Source organism: Lycium ferocissimum, chromosome 5 (genome assembly GCF_029784015.1).
Source record: "Lycium ferocissimum isolate CSIRO_LF1 chromosome 5, AGI_CSIRO_Lferr_CH_V1, whole genome shotgun sequence".
In the NCBI taxonomy this organism is placed as follows: Eukaryota; Viridiplantae; Streptophyta; class Magnoliopsida; order Solanales; family Solanaceae; genus Lycium; species Lycium ferocissimum.
In genome coordinates, this window is record NC_081346.1 from 66696743 (window position 1) to 66718452 (window position 21710).

General features: G+C 33.3%; 1 protein-coding gene across 1 annotated transcript; it reads left to right on the forward strand.

Moving 5' to 3' along the window:
* The first annotated feature begins 13081 nt into the window (after positions 1–13081).
* On the forward strand, positions 13082–15422 carry LOC132057128 (aspartic proteinase PCS1). Its single transcript, XM_059449586.1, has one exon. The coding sequence runs from the start codon at positions 13578–13580 to the stop codon at positions 14916–14918; it is 1341 nt and encodes a 446-aa protein (XP_059305569.1). The 5' UTR covers positions 13082–13577; the 3' UTR covers positions 14919–15422.
* Positions 15423–21710: the final 6288 nt, after the last annotated feature.

Sequence of the window (21710 nt, forward strand, 5' to 3'; positions counted from 1 at the left end):
ATCTAACTTAAAACTTCCCCCTTTACTCTTAATGAAATGATCTACAGCCATACAAATATCTATGACTTGTTTTAGGCCACAAGTTCAAAAGTCCTTTTTTTTCTTAAACTCCGCGCCTAATCAAACTATATCAAAAATTTTATTTATGAGGAATATATTTTCTCTGGGATAACTAATTTAATGTATTTGCGGGTTAATGATATCTTATTACTAAGTTTTATAATTATTAAAGTTTCTTCATGACACAATTAGATGATAAAGTAGGATAATTACAACTTGCAAAATCATAAATCAAAAAATATTTTCATATTTTTGTGAATTTGTGAGCGTATGATTTTATTTAAATATAAAAATAAATCTGTTTTGCTACTTATTAAATTATGCACCCATTATTTTGTGTTAAGGGTTTATCTTTGGTTAAATGTGATTTTTTAACTTTAGTTTTAGACTAAATAATTTATAAAATTATACCTGAAAATCATTTTAGTACAAATTTTTTTAAACACTAAAGTATAAATATAATGTAATAGAAATGTCTACGTGTAAGTAAATAAATTTTCAAAAATTCGCAAATTCAATAATGCAAGTATAAAGTAAAAGAAATGCGTACATGTAGGAATCTACAACCAACGAACCAATAACAAGAGGAAAAAAGAGTTGGAGGATAATAAGCAACAAATGAAAAAGGAAAAATGAGAGGGCGACAAGAAGCCAGAATATCTAGCGAAGAAATGATTATTTTTTTAGGATAATAAATAAGATCAATAGAAGAAAGTGAAAGAAGAAATAAGGTAGGTGTTCGACAGCTTTTAAAAGTAGATCATAAGAACAAAAAGTAAAGTTGACGTATAGGGATCTAGTAGCTTTTTTTCTACCCTAACTTTCACTTGTTGTTGCGAGTTCGAATCCCCACATCAAACGCTCCCGCATTTTCCTTCCCTAACCCCTATGTAATAAAATAATTTTTTTTTAAAAAAGAAAGTAAATTTGACTTTAAAAAATAAAATTAGGACCTAGAAGTAATTAATTGAAAAGTTTAACATTAATTTGAAATTTTTTGTGTGGACTACAAAAGCCCTTGGTTCTCCCTTATAAATAGTAGTAATATAATACACAAACGTGTATGGCATGGTCTTTTTGCCACCAAAATATCACAATTTTTTGTTTGTTTCACTGGAAATGTCTACATCTTGTTACAGTTGTTTTCCCCCTATATTACCTTTCTCTATCTCCCTCCATATCAGTAGTGACGGATCCAGAATTTTCACTCAAGAGATTCAAAAAAAATAATGAAAGCTAAATATAAAAAATTATGTTATTGATGGGAATCAAACCTAGAATGTTAGAGACTATTTTGAACACCCTGGACCACTTAAGCTAACCATTTGCATTTATTCAAGGTGTTCAAAAGTTAATATATGTACATAAATATAGAAAATCTACCCTACATATACACTGTAATTTTTTATCGAACACCCTCAAATACCTCTAAATCCGCCCCTGCATATCAGAGGCTAATTGGAATCTGAATAAGTGAATTCTGAATGAGCGAAATTCTCGTGCTTTTCGTCTTAGTTTATGTGAATGTATTTGATTGGATAAAATTTAAGGAAAAATAGGACTTTTGGAATTTGTGGCTCTAAATATGTAATAACATTTATGCGGCTCTAAGATTTTTGAAATTTGTAATCTTAAACATATCATATCATTTGTTTAACTATAAAAGCTTCTCATTTAGGGTAAACTGAAAATTTAAATTAAATTATTATCAATTTTTTTAAAAAAAAAATCATTTTTAAATGAATTAATAAGAAAATAAATTCACATAAAATGAAACAGAGGGAACACATATTATATATTTGGAATTAATTTTGTATATATATACATTTTGAGAAAATCCAATCCGCTCAGTTGAACCTACAAAATCCGCACTAGATTTGCTTTTGCTCCAAACCAATATGGCTGATTGGGGATGGAGTAGTGATATGGACAAAGCTATAGTAAATGACAAAGAGTATTTTTCGAATTTCATTCGACAGGAAAAATACACAGCATAGAGCAGAAGCGAATTTATTGATTATATATAAGTTGTTAAATTCCTCTAATATAAGAATAGATTTTATTTTACTGACAAAGAAAGTTTATGAGTTGATCTAGGTCACAAATTCAAGTACGTATAGTATTCTGTAATTTCTCTTAATTTTTTTATATGTATCTTTTATTACTGTGATATATATAGGGGCGAATTTATTCATTAAATTTGGGGCACGTAAACCCATGGTCTCTCCGTAAAACTAGATATTTTATGTATATATTTTCTAAAATTAGCATAATAGTACCCTTGCTACAAGAAGGCAAAATGGTGCACTTGGTTGAAGGTTGAATTATTTATACATTTGAGACTAGGGATCAATTCCCACTTGTAATATATTTTTTTCCTTTTTTTTTTTTTTTTTTTTTAAGTGGTGCACCAACGGGTCGATTGAAGAAATATTGGCAACTGTGTTTCCACAGCCTCCATTGCCGATGAGCTTGAAGAAGAAAAGAGAACAAATGTAAAACATTTTCGGAGTCAACAAGGAACAAAAGACTTAGGATAAGTGTTTTGTTTGGTCTAAATATGATACGGATGGGCTGATATTTTGCATGGGCTGATGAATTATTGGGCTACACTATTTAGGTATTGAAGATGGCTAAGTTGTTGGGCCTGCATATTTCTGAAGCCCAAAATTTGCCTACTCACCTTATTAACAATGTATAGCATCACACACTATAAATGGCACTTTATAGATAGGATTCCTTTTTAGACTATTCTAGAATTTTGATTTGTACATAACGGCGTAGTTAGTTTTCTTGTTGCACACATTTTTTATGATTAGCACTTTAGTCCTTACAATTTGCAATTTAGTCCTCAGGACTTTTGTATAAAGGAACACCTGAATGTACAGTGTTTACACAGAAGAAAATATACAGAAAATTTCCCAACTCAATTCTTCACAGGATTTCTATACGAAATCCAATATGGTATCAGAGCATTCTTAAGGGAATTTCTGGTTCTTCTCTCGTTTTCTTTCTTCTAAATAGTATTGTCTATTTTTTCTTTCTTCCAGTGGAAAAATGGCTACTGATCTTGATACTCCAGCTGAGAAATCTTCATCTTCAAATGAAAAAAATATTGATACGGTTCCTTGCTCTCATGCTTATTACTTGAGCCCCTCAGATTCACCTGGAAACAACCTCATTAACGTCACTTTTGATGGTTCCAGTTATGGAAATTGGAAAAGGGGTGTTTTAATTTCTTTATCAGCCAAAAACAAGCTGTGTTTTATCAATGAAAAAGCTGAAATACCAGAGGAAAACTCACCTCTCTTTGAACAATGGAGTAGATGTAATGACATGGTACTTGCTTGGCTATTGAATTCCTTAACCAAGGAAATTTCAGAAAGTGTCATCTATTGCCTGACAGCTTCAGAACTGTGGAATGAACTGCAGGAAAGGTATGGACAACCTGATGGAGCAAAGCATTTTTCGAACAATATTGTTCAAGGCACTAATAACATAGTATTATTTCAACAAATTAAAGAAATTATGGGATCAGATGAAAGAAATTATGGGATCAGATGAAGGTATTGAATACTTTTATGACTTGTGGTTGTGATTGTAAGTGTGGAGCTAAAACACACAACCATAAGATGAATGAAGATATTAAACTAATGCAATTTCTTATGGGTCTAAATGAAATGTACTCAGCATGTAGGGGGAACATTTTAATGATGAAACCTCTTCCTTCTATAAGTCAGGCATACTCTTTAATATTACATGAAGAATCACAGAGAGAAATAAGGTCTGGAAACATGGCAATCCCAGACTCAGCAGCCTTTAATGCAACAAAGTGGAATGGACAGAGGGGAAACAATCAGTCTAGAGGCAGTACACAGAATGCAGGAGCAAATTTCCAAAATACTGCACAAAGGAACAACCTATACTGCACTTATTGCAAGAAAACAAATCATGTGAGAGCTAAGTGTTACAGGCTGATTGGATACCCTGATGATTATTTTACAAACAAGCCAAAGAAGAATGTTACCACTGCAAAGGCTAATGCTGTTGGAACAGTGGACAACACTCTGAGCATGGGAACTGAAGAACCAAATAGGTTTTTGGAGAAACAAAATCAGCATCTCATGAAAGGGAACATGTCTGACATTATCAATTCACAAGGTTTTTCAAAGAGTCAGTGTGAAGAAATGATCCACATGTTTCAATCTATCCATAATGGGAAATCACAAGCATCAGGTTCTGAGGTTCATTCTGCTAATATGACTAGTATTGCTTCTACTTTTCATGCCTATTCTTCTTATTTTTCTACCCTAACCTCTAACCCTTGGATCATAGACACAGGGGCCTCTCAACATATGACCTATGATAAGTCACTGCTGAAAGACATCAAAATACTTCCTAGTCCTATTAATGTAACACTGCCCAATTCATATAAAGTCTCTGTTAACTGTGTTGGGACAGTTCACTTGACCAATTCTCTTACTCTCTACAATGTGTTTTATATTCCTTCTTTTAAGCACAACCTGTTTTCAGTGAGCCAATTTTGTGTACAAAGTGGACTAGGTGTTCTATTTACTAAATTTGGTTGTTTTCTTCAGGACCTTTCATCCAACCAGAGACAGATTTTTGGTGAAGCTGATGCAGGCCTTTATATGCTGAAGGATAACACTGTCAATCCCTCTTTCAAGCCTGACAAGTCTTTTGAGTCTAGTAGTTTACAGTCTTCTTTACATTTCCCTAAATGTCATGTTCAGTCCAAACATGCAGTGTCTAGTATTGAGTCTTTTTGTTCGAAGTCAGTTGAGAGTCCTAAAAATTGTACTGATCCTTTTGTTAATGAAATGAATGTTACTTTTGAGAATTTTAATTCACAAAAACTTTGGCATTACAGATTGGGACATTTACCTTACAATTCAATGAAACACATTAAAGGCATTCCTACTTTTACCACACATAAATGTGAATTCCCTTGCGATATTTGCCCTTTGGCCAGACAAAACAAGTTACCTTTTCCACATAGCCAAACTTTTTCCATACATAGTTTTGACCTTATCCATATAGAAACTTGGGGACCCTACAAAACCCAAACTTATAAAGGAGAGAAATATTGTTGATGACCATTCAAGAACTACATGGACTTTTTTACTCTCCACCAAGTCTAATGCATTTCCAGTTTTACAGACATTTCTAGCTTATGTAGAAAGACAATTTGACAAGATGGTAAAAGTGATCCGATCAGATAATGCCTATGAGTTAGGTACAGGAGTGTTACCCTCTGATTTGTTTGCCTCACAAGGTATTGTGCACCAAACCACATGTGTAGCTACCCCACAACAAAATGGGGTAGCAGAGAGAAAACATAAACACCTTTTGGAGGTTTGTAGAGCACTCTTATATCAATCAAAACTACCTTCTAAATACTGGGGAGAGGCTCTCCTCACTGCTACTCACCTGATAAACCTTTTTCCTTCCAAAGTTCTAGGCAACATCAGTCCACATGAAAAATTATTTCATAAAGGTCCTTCTTACACTCATCTCAAGCCTTTTGGTTGTTTATGTTTTGTCTCTACCCTATCGGCTAACAGAGACAAGCTTGCACCTAGAGCTTTTCCTGGTATCCTTTTGGGCTTTCCATTTGGGAAGAAGGGTTACAAGGTTTTAAACTTACAAACTAGACAGGTTGTGATCAGTAGAAATGTTAAGTTTTTTGAGTCTATTTTTCCTTTTACTAAATCAGAACCTTTATCCAAGTTATTCCCAGGATCTTTTCAATCCCATGACACTTTACACACAGAACCTGATGCTCCTATACCTTTTACACATCCACATGATGATCCTCCTACTCCACCTGATTCAGCCCCATCTCCTACACCTATATTCACCAGTTTAGATTCTCCTCCATCTTCTCCATCCTCTCCTACCACTTTGTCCTCCCCCCATATTTCTACACAGCACCATCCTACTGTACCAGTGTTATCTCAGCCTGAAGGTCTGCGCAGATCAACCAGAGGTACTGTTTTTCCTAGACATCTAAATGATTTCATTTGCAATACTGCTTATTCAGTGATGTCACCCAACCCTTCTCTTTTTCCTCTTATTTGTGTTCCTTATTCTTTTTTGAGCTCACATAATCAAGTCATAACTAATTCTATTCATGAGATTAAAGAACCAACATCTTACCTTCAGGCAGTTGAACACCCTGGCTGGAAACATCATGGATTGAATCCTGCGGAATCAAACTCCACGTGGGATGTCGTACCTTTGCCCTCAGGGAAGAAACCCCTGCCCTGCAAATGGATTTATAAAGTTAAGCTGAAATCCGATGGAACTTTAGAAAGATTAAAGGCTCGTCTAGTGGTGAGGGGGGATATACAAAAAGAGGGGATCGATTACAACGAAACTTACTCTCCGGTGATAAAAATGACTACCATTCGTTGCATTATTTCGATTTGTATCAAAAGGAACTTCCCCGGACCTCTTCGATAATTGACGTCAATAGCGCCTTTCTTCATGGCGATTTGGATGAAGAAGTGTACATGCGTTTTCCACCGGGGTTGTCTCCCCCTTCTCGTTCCCATGTTTGCAGATTGCGTAAGTCACTTTATGGCCTTAAGCAGGCGTCGTGGCAATGCTATGCCTGTCTTTCAGCTGCTCTTAGCACTCGTGGTTTCACATGTTCTCTGAATGATTACTCACTTTTCTTCAAGTCTTCAGGCTTCCTCATCACTTTACTGGCAGTGTATGTCGACGACATCTTGTTAACTGGAAACAATCAACAAGAAATTGATGATTTAAAGAATTTTTTGAATACAGAGTTTCGCATCAAGGATTTAGGCACTGCAAATTATTTTTTGGGAATGGAACTTATTCATTTACCTGATGGAATTCTTGTTACTCAACGCAAGTTTACTTTGGATCCTCTCGCAGTATCCGGACACAAGGTCCGCTTCCACTCCCATGGATCCCACAATCAAGATTACTGCAGAATCTGGATCCCTTCTACCCAATCCCACCGTCTATCGTCGTCTCCTAGGTCAATTAAACTACTTAACACATACCCGTCCCGATCTCTCCTACACCGTTCAAACTTTAAGCCAATTTATGCAAAACCCTCGATCTGCACATCTTCACGCAGCCTACCATACCCTTCGTTACCTCAAGAAAGATCCCAGTCTTGGATTGTTCATGAACTCCTCCCCTTCTTTGACAATTACGGGGTTTTGTGACGCCGATTGGGCATCTTGTTCAGACTCTCGTCGTTCGGTAAGTGGTTTTTACCTCAGTCTTGGTGGTTGTCCTGTTTCTTGGAAATCCAAGAAACAAGCAGTGGTAGCTTTATCCTTTGCAGAGGCGGAATATCGTTCCATGCGGCGTCTTGTAGCAGAAATTGCTTGGATCGTTCGTCTTTTTTCCGATCTATCCGTCTCTCCAACTCTCCCAATCTCTATACGATGTGACAACCAAGCAGCCCTACATATAGCTAAAAACCCAGTTTTTCACGAACGTACGAAGCATATCGAATTAGATTGCCACTTCGTTCGCGAAAAACTCGTCGATGGCCTTATTTCTCTGAATTTTACCCTTTCATCTTCTCAAATTGCAGATCTATTTACCAAGGGTTTAGCTGGACCCTTACATCGACACTTCCTGGGCAAGTTAGGAGTCCGATCCCCAGACTCCCACTTGAGGGGGGATATTGGCAACTGTGTTTCCACAGCCTCCATTGCCGATGAGCTTGAAGAAGAAAAGAGAACAAATGGAAAACATTTTCGGAGTCAACAAGGAACAAAAGACTTAGGATAAGTGTTTTGTTTGGTCTGAATATGACACGAATAGGCTGATGAATTATTGGGCTACACTATTTGGGTATTGAAGATGGTTAAGTTGTTGGGCACACGCATATTACCTTATTTGCCTATATATATATATATATATATATATGTTGCACATTTTTATGATTAACTTTAAAAATTTAGTCCTCAGGACTTTTGTATAAAGGAACACCTGAATGTACAGTGTTTACACAGAAGAAAATATACAGAAAATTTCCCAACTTAATTCTTCACAGGATTTCTATACGAAATTCAATAAGAAATGCTATGGGAGGCAGAGTGATGAATAGACGTTTGCTGGAAAGAGATGTATAAAAAGGGTCCCCATTTTCTCGATTCTGTTGCCCATATTATAGTAACATGGCATGTGCTATAAGCTTCAACTCCCTTTGAAGGGTATTTTGATGTACTCATTTTACAACCCCTCCATGTGCCAAATTTAACTTAGGAATTCTAGATCTGACACTTTCTGCAACCCTACTCACTTCACTCTACTAGTTCCTTTCTTAATTCCCCTTTTCTGATCACTGTTTTTATTTTACTATATAGTTCGTTCTTCACTTATTTGAGACAAGTGTCTACTTTTGTATAAATGTCTTGAGAATCCCAAGGGATGCTTTAATAAGCAATGAGTGATATTAATAAAAGCTCTTTAATGCTCGACTTGTGATTATTGGGAGGTACTCTTTAAAAAAGACCACATGCGCACGATTTAGAGAACCTGGGCTATAATATGGTACTAGTAATATATTCCCTCGGCGAGATGTTTCTATATGCTGTAGTAGTATTTGTTCTCCTCCTCTTTATGCCGTTTATGATCTATACCTTAATTCGAAGTAAATTAAGTGCATTAGTTAATAATTTAAATTTTTATGCACTATTAATTCATGTATATAACTTAAGTATATTTTCTCTCCTTTTATTTTACTAGTTTTAGTGTACGCACTTTATACGTGACCAAAATGCGTACCTCATTTGACAACAAACACTATTATAAAAATATTGGACTCAATGTAACGTTGCCGTCATTAATCCGTTGCTAAATTGTTCGTAGCTAAATTGGTTTTTGATAATTCGTTACTAATCCGTTAAATAGAATTAGTCGAATTTTACTGCTTAACTTTCCATCAATAGTTCATATTTATTCAACAATGAAATAACTTAATATATAAAAGAATATTGAGAGTTTATATTTGTTAGAATAAGTGTAACAAAAACAATAATGACAATGTATATAACTTAACTATACTTTCTCTCCCTTATTTTATGTATATGGAGAGGGGGGGGGGGAGAATGTGTTTAATTAAGTAATTTATAATTCAAAGAGTAAATGGGTAAAAAGTCCTGAGAAAATCACAGCCAATTAATATAAGTAACCTACCATGTTCATGGATTCTTTCTTAATTCCTCCTTTTTTATGGGTGTGCGTGTGAATTAAAATAGGAAAAGGATAACATAAGATATGTTCCCTTTGCTAACGTAGAAACTTCGCTAACACCACTGCACTTCATACTTACGCACTATTGGAAATCCTAAGGATTAAATTAGCTAAACCTATTGTTTATTTTACTAATTTATGTACTTTTTCTACAATAAAATCAAGTACTAAGCGGCCGTTTGGTTTGGGTCGTTGGGGATTTAATCTTCATACAAAAATTAACATAAGTTTATAGTACTATATATTTGATTGGGTTTTAATTAATAAACAAAGACAGATTCAAAATCTAAACTATATGAATTTATATAACGACCTCAAGTTAGTATATATAGATAACAATAATTTCTTATTTTGATTGTAAATGTATCAGAGGTTTAGCTCATTGCTATTACCTCTGAATCCTGTATATATTTTTGGTTATGAAATAAAAGGACTTCGTCCCCTTAAAGGCGTAAATTACATTAAAAAAAACTAATGAACACACTGAATCGTCACTGAATTTAGAGAGATTTCATCTCGATATAGAAATCAACAGTAATTCATACACTATTTGGTTGCTCTTTTTTATTTTCTTCATAAATAAGTCATGCATGAACCTATACATTATTTTATGCTGGACAGAAGTGAAATTAGAATTTAGGTATTAAGTTTAATGCATGAACTAATGGTCTAATGATCAAACTAAAACTAATCCTTATGATCGCAAGAAAATCTTATTTTGTTTAAAAAGTTAATATATTATATACTAATATGTAATACATCGAACTACATATTCAATATGTATGGAATAATTTCTGCATTATTCATCCCTATGTAACTAATTCATGCATTACTAATTTTGATATAATTAATAATTACCTTATTATTATCCTGCGTAACGTGCCTCCGAAACACCCGACCCCTAAGGTGTTTACCTTTAATAAGAAGTTTTGACCGACAAAATGATGTGATTAAAGCCATTAAGTTTATCCCTCTGTCCTTCACTTAGACTTAGACCAATTGTTATGCATGAAAAAGTAGGCAAAATTTAGTTTCACTTAGAAACTTTTATTACACGATCTTTGGAGTACCAGCCAGTTTGCTACCGACCTTTCATGATTATGAAATAAAAACTAAAAGAGGAAAAAAACAAATGTTCTTTCCTTTTCTATTTATTGATGAATTTTGATTGTTCAAAATCATGAAGACAACACTATCGTTATTGCTAGGTCACTTGGTTGATTGTGCGGTGATTGTGCTTATTTCAACATAAAATTTATATAAATAATAAAATATTTATTTAATGCAAGATTTGGTTGGCCCTATCAAATAATACCCGTATTAAGTTATGTTGGTATGTATGAATTGTCTTACGCGAGCTAGAATCAGAGCAAATATAGTATTCCCTCCGTTTAAATTTATGTGAACTTTTTTGGAGTACGAGGGCCAAATTTTATAATTTTGACCGTAAATTTTTGAAGTTTGTAAAAATAAAATTTATACATTTGGAAACTACATAAAAAGTACTATAATTTATGATAATTTATAATTCAAATAATTTAGAAAAACGGTAAAGAAAATGTGGTCAAAGAACCACCTTGTAGACTCGCCAAATAGTAATAGGTTCACATAAATTGAAATAGAGGGAGTAGCATACACTAGTTCGAGGATATCAGTAATTTAAGTTCAGACTATATATTTATCTTAAACAATTCATTTAATATGTACAAATAATTAACTTAGAACTGAGTAATTCAAAAGGTTAGAATTCAGAATCCATAAACTTCAAATTCTAAATTTGCATCGAGATAAAATGTTGAATAATTATATGTGCACTAACAATAGGAGATTAGATTATTTAAAGACAAAAATACCCTGAGAGCACGAAATTCTAATAGAACAATAACTCATTATTGTTAGTTACTACATACTTATTTCTTCATTATTCACCACCATATTGTAATTCATTCGTAGGGACTAGTAGCTCAGTTGATTGACTACCTGAATTTTCACCTTATTGGTGAGGGTTCGAATCCCCTTCCCGTATTTCCCCTTCCCTACCCCCTTATGTAATAAAAACATTTTATAAAAAAAAATATTGTAATTCATTCATTATTAATGACCCGATAAATAATCCTTTCATTATATTTTCGCATGACTAGTATATAAAGACGATCCTTAATATTCTAATAATCAACTATCCTTTTATCTTAAATTAATTGAGATTAGCTGTAAAAAGAAATTTATATCTATCCCACTCTGTTCAACGGTTAAAAAATGTTACTGTATTGTATTGTCAGACAAGTACCACAGCCCTTCTATTTTACTCCGGTTTCTAAAACTGTTTTTGTGTTTCACGAAAAGGAGCACACTAGTTAATAATTACCAACGCCAAAATATGGGATTTCCTGTTCTCCACCGATTATTAAATGTTAATCACCGCCCAAAATGTTGTTTTCAAATTTTTTGAAAGCATCTCTAAGGGGTCGTTTGGCTCCGGGTTAGAGTTATACATTTATCAATAATGTAGGGATTAGTTATGCAATAATTAGTTAGATAAACTTTAGTTGTTCATGTATTAGTTATTTGAACCTCGCGTAAAATGACATAAATTGACTCGCAATTTATACTCATGTTTTAGTTATGTGGGTTGTAAACTAATAACCACACATCGAACTTGATGTGTTAAATGTTATACAAAACAATTACAAAGCTATCAAACATACTCCTTCCGTTCCAAAAAAATTGTTTTACTTTTCCTTATTAGTTTGTCAAAAAAAGATTGACACATTTCTATATTTAGAAACAATTTAACTTTATAAGATGATTTACAGTTACACAAATATCTAAGGTTTGTCTTGGACCGCACATTTCAAAATTTTTCTATTATTTCTTAAACTCCGTGACAAGTCAAACTAAGACGACAATCTTTTTGAGACCGAGGGAGTAGTACTTCTTCTCTTTCGATTGTTTGTCTTGCCATTCTTTTTAGTACAATGTTTAAGAAAGAATGTGTCTTTTTTAATTTGACAATTCCTTAATTTCAACATTCGACGTGACATATTTAAGATCACAAAATTAAAGAACATTCTGATACATTAAGGTGCCGTTTGGCCATAAAAATTATTCACTTTTTTTCGAAATTTTTTTTCACTTTTGGGCGTTTGGCCTTAATATTCCGAATACAACTTGAAGTTGTATTCTGGAACACCAAAAAACTCAAAAAACTTGGTTTTAAAAAAAAAATCACTTTTTTCACTGTTTTACAACTACGGCCCCGTTTGTCCATAGAAACAAAAAAAAATTTCACTTTTTTTGAAATTTTGGAGTTGGAGTTGTGTTTGGCCATAGTTTTTGAAATTGTGGTTTTTGGTGAAATGTAGTTATAAAAAAGTGAAATTTTTTGAAAAACAAGTTTTTTGAGTTTTTGGTATACGGAATACAACTTCAAGTTGTATTCGAAATTCTTATAATATTTGAAAAGTGAAAAAAGTGAAAAAAATTAGGAATAAAGTGAATAATTCTTATGGCCAAACGCCTACTACATTTCACCAAAAGCTACAATTTAGAAAACTATAGCCAAACACAACTCCAACTTCAAAAATTTCAAAAAAAGTGAATTTGTTTTTGGTATCTATGGCCAAACGCCTGCTAAGACTATAAGATTAAGTTATTTACTTTCTTAAATTCCAACCAAGTTAAATCAAGAGTTTCAAGACAAACAAATTTAAACAGACGGCATATAAATTATATCTGTAATCGTAAGAGTACATGAATAATCCTATTTCTAACCAGCAACCAAACAATCCCTTTAAATTCCTCAGTACGACCTCGCAACAACCTCCCACATTACTGCTTACTTTAATGGCTATGACCAATTTCACTTCAAGATTTATTGTCTAACGTTTTTTTCCTGTCGACATTAAACCTGAACTCAAGTCTACCACCACCATAGAAATTTCAGATTCCTTCCTTATTCCTCTCACATAGCTTCTGTCCCCAAAACTCACAACACATCCTTAGTCCATTCTTACGCAAAGAATACTTCACCATTAATATCGGCACATCTGAGATCACCAAATGCTCGGAAATTTCTCTATTCAATCCTTTTTTTTCCTTCTCGCTGGATATCTGGTTCGTACACTGTCTTTTCTTTGTTTCTTGGGCCTCTAGTGAGTTACAGATAGAGTTTAAAAAGGTCAATTTTTTAATTCTTTCTGTCCTTTTTTAATCAGCTCAAATTTGCTCTTTCAGTAATTTAATTCACCATGAAAGTTCCCTTCTTTTTCATACTGAACTTCCTGTTCTTGTTATACCAACACCTGAAATGTTTTTCCTCTAGTAACTTCACTACTCAAACTCCTCCACCATTGTTGATTTTACCACTAAAAACTCAAGAAATCTCATCTAAGTCCTTCCCTAAAGCACCAAACAAACTCCCATTTACACACAACATCACTCTTACAGTCTCCCTATCAGTAGGTACACCACCACAAAACGTTACCATGGTACTAGACACAGGTAGTGAACTCTCATGGCTACATTCCAACTCGACCCGACCCATTTCCAACTCGACCCGACCCGTTTTCGACCCGACCCGATCAAGTTCTTACCGACCCATTTCTTGCTCTTCACCAACATGCAGGACCCGAACACAAGATTTTTCCATACCAGCCTCTTGTGACTCCAAAAATTTATGCCATGCAGTGCTGTCATATGCGGATGCCACGTCATCAGAAGGGAATCTAGCAATGGATACGTTTACTTTTGGTGGGTCCGGGTCCGGGTCAAATTTTTCGGATACTATATTCGGGTCAATGGATTCGGGTTTTAGTAGTAATTCAGATGAAGATGAAAAGACAACCGGGTTAATGGGTATGAATCGTGGATCACTTTCTTTTGTTACACAAATGGGGTTTAAGAAATTTTCATATTGCATTTCTAGTCTTGATTTTTCTGGTGTTTTATTACTTGGTGAGTCTAATTTTACATTTTTTTTGCCGTTAAATTACACACCCTTAGTTGAAATATCACTTCCTTTACCTTATTTTGATAGAGTAGCATATACTATACAACTTGAAGGTATTAAAGTCAAGGATAAATTACTTCCTATAGCAAAATCCGTATTTGTACCCGACCATACCGGGGCAGGTCAAACCATGGTTGATTCGGGTACACAATTTACTTTCCTACTTGGTCCTGCTTATACTGCATTAAGAAATGAATTTTTGAATCAAACCATGGGAACTCTTAAGGTTTTTGAAGATCAAGATTTTGTATTTCAAGGTGCAATGGACTTATGTTATCGTGTACCTATTAACCAAACGAGGTTACCAACGTTACCTTCGGTTAGTTTAGTGTTTCGAGGTGCGGAAATAACGGTTTCGGGTGAACGGTTGTTGTATCGGGTACCCGGTGAGATTCGAGAAAAAGATTCGATACATTGCTTCACTTTTGGAAATTCCGAGTTACTAGCTATCGAGGCGTATATTATTGGACATCATCATCAACAAAATGTATGGGTAGAGTATGATCTTGAAAAATCACGTATTGGATTTGCTCAAGTACGGTGTGATCTAGCGAGTCAAAGATTTGGTCTTTTTCGTTAAACGGAGATTAAATCGAAGATGTAAAATATTTTTCTTCACTTATATATAGTTCGAGTTGAAAATAGCATAGTCCTTCTCTCCCGGCCAATAATACCAATTTAGATGGTGGAAAAGATGTCATGTAATTATTGTAATCTACTATGACGTGATTAATGGAGTTTTTGCAACTAGATTTGCAATGTGACAAGTGGTCCCAAGAAATAACACCGATCAAATTTATGAATTGCCATACTGAAGTTACTGAAGATGCAGGACATCAGATGAAGGTGGGTTGTTGGTTCATGGCTATAATGGTTGGTGATTTTAAAGAGAGGCTTTAAGAAAATTGTCTTTTCACCATTTTGTACATTTATTCCTTTTTGTGTTAGACATAAGTTGGATGGTTGGTTGAAAGTGTATACTGTATTCTTTGAACTTAGTTCAGCTACTCAGCAATAACTTTGTGGCTGAAGGTAAAGGTTGTGCTGATTTTTTTCAACGGCAATTAATAATCTTCTTGTCGCATTCAGTGATTAGTCATGTATACTCACTGAGTTATTTTATCTCTCTGTAGGGAAATAAATTGCTTAAATTTGATAGATCCTTTTAGTTATTTGAATTAAATTTTTGTTACATATTTCGCATTGGCATAATTGTCTCTCTTCAAAATTAATGTCATCCATTGTATGTCCACTAATATCTAAGTTTTTGGGTGATTGCATAAATAGAACCAGGCCGCCTTTTAAATTTTGTTCCTGTTTAAAGAATTTGTGCAAAAATAATCATAAATTTCACAAGTGAGTTATAATTTTTTCACGAGTTATGCAGATTGGAAGCCCAGAAAATCACTACTTTATTAGTGATGAACAAAGTTACCTATGAATGATTCACTTTGGGGCAAGTGTTATGCTTTGGCCTTAATTCGTTCCAGAAGGTTCGAAATTGCTCAAACTTCTAAAGCGGACAAATGACACTTTCAATTAGAATTGAAGAAATTGCATGATTGACCCTTCAAATAGGCTGGTTTAAATTTTTTGCCCTTTAAAATTGAACTTATGCCTAATGGGGCATAATTTCTTAAGAGCATAACTTGTGAATATTATGATGCGAATATATATACTTATGTCCAGCAGAAAAGCTACTTTCTTTGAGGGCCAAAAATTAAAGACCAGCACAAAATAGGGGACGAAAGTGCAAATGACCCGATAGAATTCAAATAGGTTGTCGAAAGTATTTTGAAAGTTTCAACCGGGAAAAAGGTTCATAGGTTTTTGCAAAAAGGAATAAGATAAAGCCTTAGACCCATTGGATCCCATGATCATTACAAGAAGAATAGAAAAAGGCCTAAGATTGTCCTTGATCCAAGATTGTATTCAATTAAATAAAGGGAAAAGGGTCAAAAAATACCCCTCTACTTTGGAAAAAGGGTTAAAAATATCCTCCGAACTTATTTTGGGTAAAAAATATCCCTCACATCCTTAAAATTTTCAAATATATCCCCGTCTTGACAGAAATTATCCCTCAAAATAACCCAAAATTATTTTTTAAACCCACTCCATCATTTAAATCCGACCCAACGAAATAATAACCCATAAGATCCCCGTATTCCCCCAATTCCCTCAAACTTCAAACCTACGTATTGGGGGAATGAGGGGATCTTATGGGTTATTATTTAGTTGGGTCGGGTTTAAATGATGGAGCGGATTTAAAAAATGATTTGTGTCATTTTGGGTGATAATTTCCGTTAAGACAGGGGTATATTTGAAAACTTTAAGAATTTGAGGGGTATTTTTTATCCAAAATAAGTTCGGAGGATATTTTTAGCCCTTTTTTCCAAAATAGAGGGGTATTTTTGACCCTTTGCCCTTAAATAAATTCCTCGAATATGTGCACAACCCATTATGTGGTTATTCCTTCGAAATAGTAGAATTCATAAGGGGAAATTACCTATAAAGAGGTCCTTTCTAAATTGTATTAACATGTATCAAACAACTGAACAAGCATAAAGATTGTTTTAAAGGCATATTGAGTGCGTGACATGATAGTACTGGTTCGAGAGAACTAGGGGTGGCAAATGGGCCATTTGTGCTGAAGTTAGGTTAATTAAGATGAGCTGAATAGATAGATGGACTAATGCCCAACCCCCGTCAAAGAAAAGTATTTGGCCGAGAATGGACCGAAATAAGAAATTTAAATAATGGGCGTAAATAACCCGCCCATGTTGACTCAATTCTTTACAATATTCATAACATTTAAACAAATCAAATTTCAATATTTTTTAAAAACAAATTATAAATTTATTTTTTCAAGCTATACTCAAATTTTGACACAATGCATCCTCAATTTTTCATACACAAAATTTTGACTAATTTTTTAAAGCATTGAGCAAAATTTTTTTTTAAAAAAATTAAAATAAAAAATAAAAAATATATTTTTAAAAATTTTAAAATAATATTTTTAAAAAAAATAATATTTAAAAAAAATAAAAATTAAAAAACAATTCAAAAAAATGAAAAATGAAGATTCTTATATTTTGTAGTGTTATGTTTTGTAAATAAGAAAAAATATCGTTATGTTTTGTAATAAAGAGTTTTAAGTAGGTAGTTTATGTCATTTTTTCAATAATGAATGGGTCAATTTGGGCTAAAGTAATGGGCTGCTTTGAGCTACCTTGGATAAATGGGTTAAGTTGGGCTAGCCCAAATTGCTTAACATCATAATTGTATGTCATGCCCAAACTCATGAAAATGCGGGCGGGTTAAGTCGTGGGCAGCCAAAATCACACCCCTGTAGAGAACGTAATAAACTGATATGCTCGGTCAAGTCTAGGTATCGGATGTCGATCATGCATGGCTCAACCAGACACCCGGTCATGGCATAAAGGTTATGATTTTGATTTTTTATATTCATTTTTATGAATATTTTATGTTTATTCAAAATTTCAATTTAATTTGTTAATTCAAATTGTAAATTGAATGTACATATATGTTCGATTAAAATGTCTCCTCTCAAGTTCCATAGGTACGACGGTACGAGAACACCCCAGAAATAGCGTATCAAATTTATATTCGTATGATTCTTGACTTTGTTATATCCTTCTAGAGAATTGTGTGCACTTGAAATTAAAGCTAGTGTTTTTCACATCACAAATCCTTATTTTCTCCGTTATTATTCTGTTATTAGAATGTCCAGCCAGAATCTCCCAACAACCAGGAAAAAAATGTAAGTACATGTTTAATGTGGAGATTCAGACCTTTGTTCCCAGAAAAAGAGCTTTAATTTTCGGTTTTTGGTCTGAACTTTGAGTTTGAATTTCGCAAATCAAATTTCCAAACAACACATGAACCTTATTCCATTCAAAAATTATCATGAACTCTGTAAGCTGTCCTAGTCTGACTTCACACGATGCAATTTTTTTTGAGTTTAAGTTTGAGACACCGTCAGTGTATCAAATATTTTGCAACATCAGGTAATCTTAAAGGTAAATATAGTAACTTTCTAAAGTAATATGTTTACCTTGTAATTTACTCTAACCAAAACTATTCCCTAATTCTACTATTTATTTCGTTCTCCAACATTGTTTACAGTTATGGTTTTTTATCATTTTTCTTAAGATCGGTGCTTTGGTGAAGTAATTAGTTAACTCTTCAGACATTCTGAACCGTGTAACAAGTGATTCGTCAACACCTCATATTTTATGAACCTTGGGGAGCTTCTTTCTTGCAAATGTTAAATTCTCTTTAACAAATTTTGGAATTTTTTCGTCTACGAGCATCTTAACAAGTTATTGTATCTTTAGATTGTTCCAGAAGGAACTTTAATAACTGAAATTTGGTTAATATTGAATATTTTAACAATGGAAATCTTTGAATAACTCTATTACTAAATCAATAAGTGTTTGTGAAATTTGTTATTTTAGTTGTGAATCAATCTTTAGAACAATTTTTTTTTTACACAGTTAGAACAAATGAGAGGTGGGTTTGAAGGAGAAACAGAGGCAAAGAGACAATGCGGATCCTATTATTTGGGGGTGATGACAACGGAGGATTTGAAGGGAAGAGAGAAATGGGATAAAGAAAATACAAAAGCCTAAATAATAAAAAACTAAGAAAAAAATTAAGGAAAAACTAGCAACCTCTATAGCAGGTTAATGTTACCAGATGGTGTAAAAAAAATGATACACTGATAGTGTATCAAACTTAAACTCTTTTTTTTTTTTTTTGGTAACAATGTGAACACAATGCAATTATTCATATGGTATATATTTATGTGTATATAAGCGAGTTCAGATATCATATTTACATCAAATAATTTAAATTTAAAAAATATAAATTGAAGTGAGGATCTACATATAATCACTTAAATATAATTACTTGATAAAAAACTATATACTGTACAATATAAATTTTGCATTAATTGATTTGGTGTACACATAAATGGCGGTTGGGTGGAAACTTATATGAAGTTTCCTAAAGTTGTGTGTGTATGCGTGGAAACTTGTATGATATTGGTACAAGAGCTACCACGTTAGTCTTGGTCTAAATTATGCGAGGGCGCTGAAAATGGTATTATACCCTGTCATAGTCAAGTGAAGCTAGCTTCTTCTATTTTTCGATACCATGTAGCTCATCTCACTTTCCATTTTTTACTCCTTTTTCGTTAATAGATAAAATTGAAGCTATAATTTAAATAGATAGATTTTTAAGCAATTGACAATGGCGAGAGAAAAATAAACATAGGAGGGAGAGATTCTATTCTGACTTCCCCAGGGCTTCCGGTAGCACGATCGAGATAACGACAGATCTCTGCTTCTGTGGGGATGGAACGACATAAGTTTTTTTGAGAATTCAAAAGAAGGCCATCATATTATGATCAGTTTTTTGAAATTGTCAATATAATCGAATGATTCTAAGACCAAAGGGGAAGTGACTTTAATACGCTAGATATTCACACCAATAAGATTTTCGACGAGGTACATGAATACACAAATGTATAACTCTCCAGGAATATAGGGTTAGCTTACCCTCGAGGGAACGCGACCCTTTGTTCCTGCCATTGTAGCGCATGTGTGGCCCAAGGTGAAGGAAAATATTCTATTGATAAATTCTATGAATCTCTGAATGCTCTCTACAATCTTCACACCATAAAATAAATAGCAACAACCCTATTTATAATAGTATAAAGCCTAATTTAACTCAAAGCAGGAAAACCTATTCCTATACTAATTTGACTATAAATCCTAATTAGACATGAATTAAAATATCAAATTCTAACCAATTTTGATTTCCTACAATTTTGAATTACATTTCCAACACAGGGTATAAGGGGCATGATGATTTGACGTTGTCCTCAACTTCTTCGATTTTTCGATAAAGAGCAATATGATCAATATTGGTTCGAATGTATATAAAAAGGATTTGATTTGATTTTTATTTTTTAAATTCTTACTGCTACGATTATTGTTCATAATTGAGAGAGATATTTGATTTTTAAAATAAAATTGAAAAAAGAATTCACCCAATTTAAATAAATCGATTTTAGTATTTGCATAAAGGGATGAATAATGAAGCAAAAGCTGGTCTATCCTTTGCTTGTAGCGAAAAAAATGGTCCTACCTGAGGAAAATAAAATACATTCCCTACTCCGTAGTAATCTGCTTGTAACTACTGAAAATGGATAGATACCCAACAAGTGAAAACCCTTCTCTTACCAACTTAAGCTTCCTCAGCTCCTAGATGTTTCTAACTTGTACTCTTATTTGTATAGGATCTTTATATCAAATTAACAAATATATGTCTTGCACAAACACTTTTTAACATTTAATTATGGTTAACTGTTATACATTTTCACTTTGACTTATTAATTCTTATAATTAACTGTCTAGTTAAGTGTAAACACTTGTATTCTTCCCGAAACACAACACTTTGGCGTACATGCCAATATATTTGCTTCCATTTTTTTTAGATAAAAATCTTACGTCAAAAAAGATTGTGTTACAGTCGTCTTGGACCAATGTCATCCGTGTCCTGTTTTACTTCTAATACAAATTATATGAGATGATGTAACACTTAAAAATTTACACTCGTGGTGAAAACCAGGTATCTTTTTTAATAGCATTATATATGTTGAAAGGGTATTAAAAAAATGTAATTTGACCATATGATTAGTTAAAATATGGCCACATGCCTAATGTATTAGTCGAAAAGTTTGTTTAAGCTACAAGCTTACTTTCCCTAATTACTTAATATTAAAGCATCTTAAACATCATCGACCTATGCTTGACTTGTCAATTTCATTAAACTTCCCTCGTACAGTTTTTTTCTTTTTAAAAATGGTTTTTTAATCACCACCAAAATTCTAAAATATTGGTAGTATTATTGTTCTTGAAACTTCATACTGCATGTTATTACGAATTAATCACCCTAGGATATGAATGCTTTGACACTCAAATTCAACAACAAATTCGTCTCTTCGTTCTTTAATCCGATCTTTTTGCAATTTAGGTCATTCCCTTTTAAATAAATAGTGAAGTCCAAAAGCTACCAAATCTCCAGAACCCCGAATATACTACTATGCAATTTTGCATGTCAAATATATACTAATACCATACAAATATATGTATACTTTGACACCACTCTAAAGTTTGTTCTACAACAACAGTTGGTCTAACAAAAGATAGCTTACAATCAAGCTATTCACTTTTCTCTTCAAATCATTATCCTTTAATTTTTTATTTCACCAAATCAGCCATTCTGCAACCATTTCTCTATATATATACATGACTTCCATGCACTTAATAGAACAACAACAGCA

Coding starts and splice junctions, on each gene's coding strand:
- LOC132057128 (XM_059449586.1), top strand. CDS start 13,578: ATGAAAGTTCCCTTCTTTTTCATACTGAACTTCCTGTTCTTGTTATAC.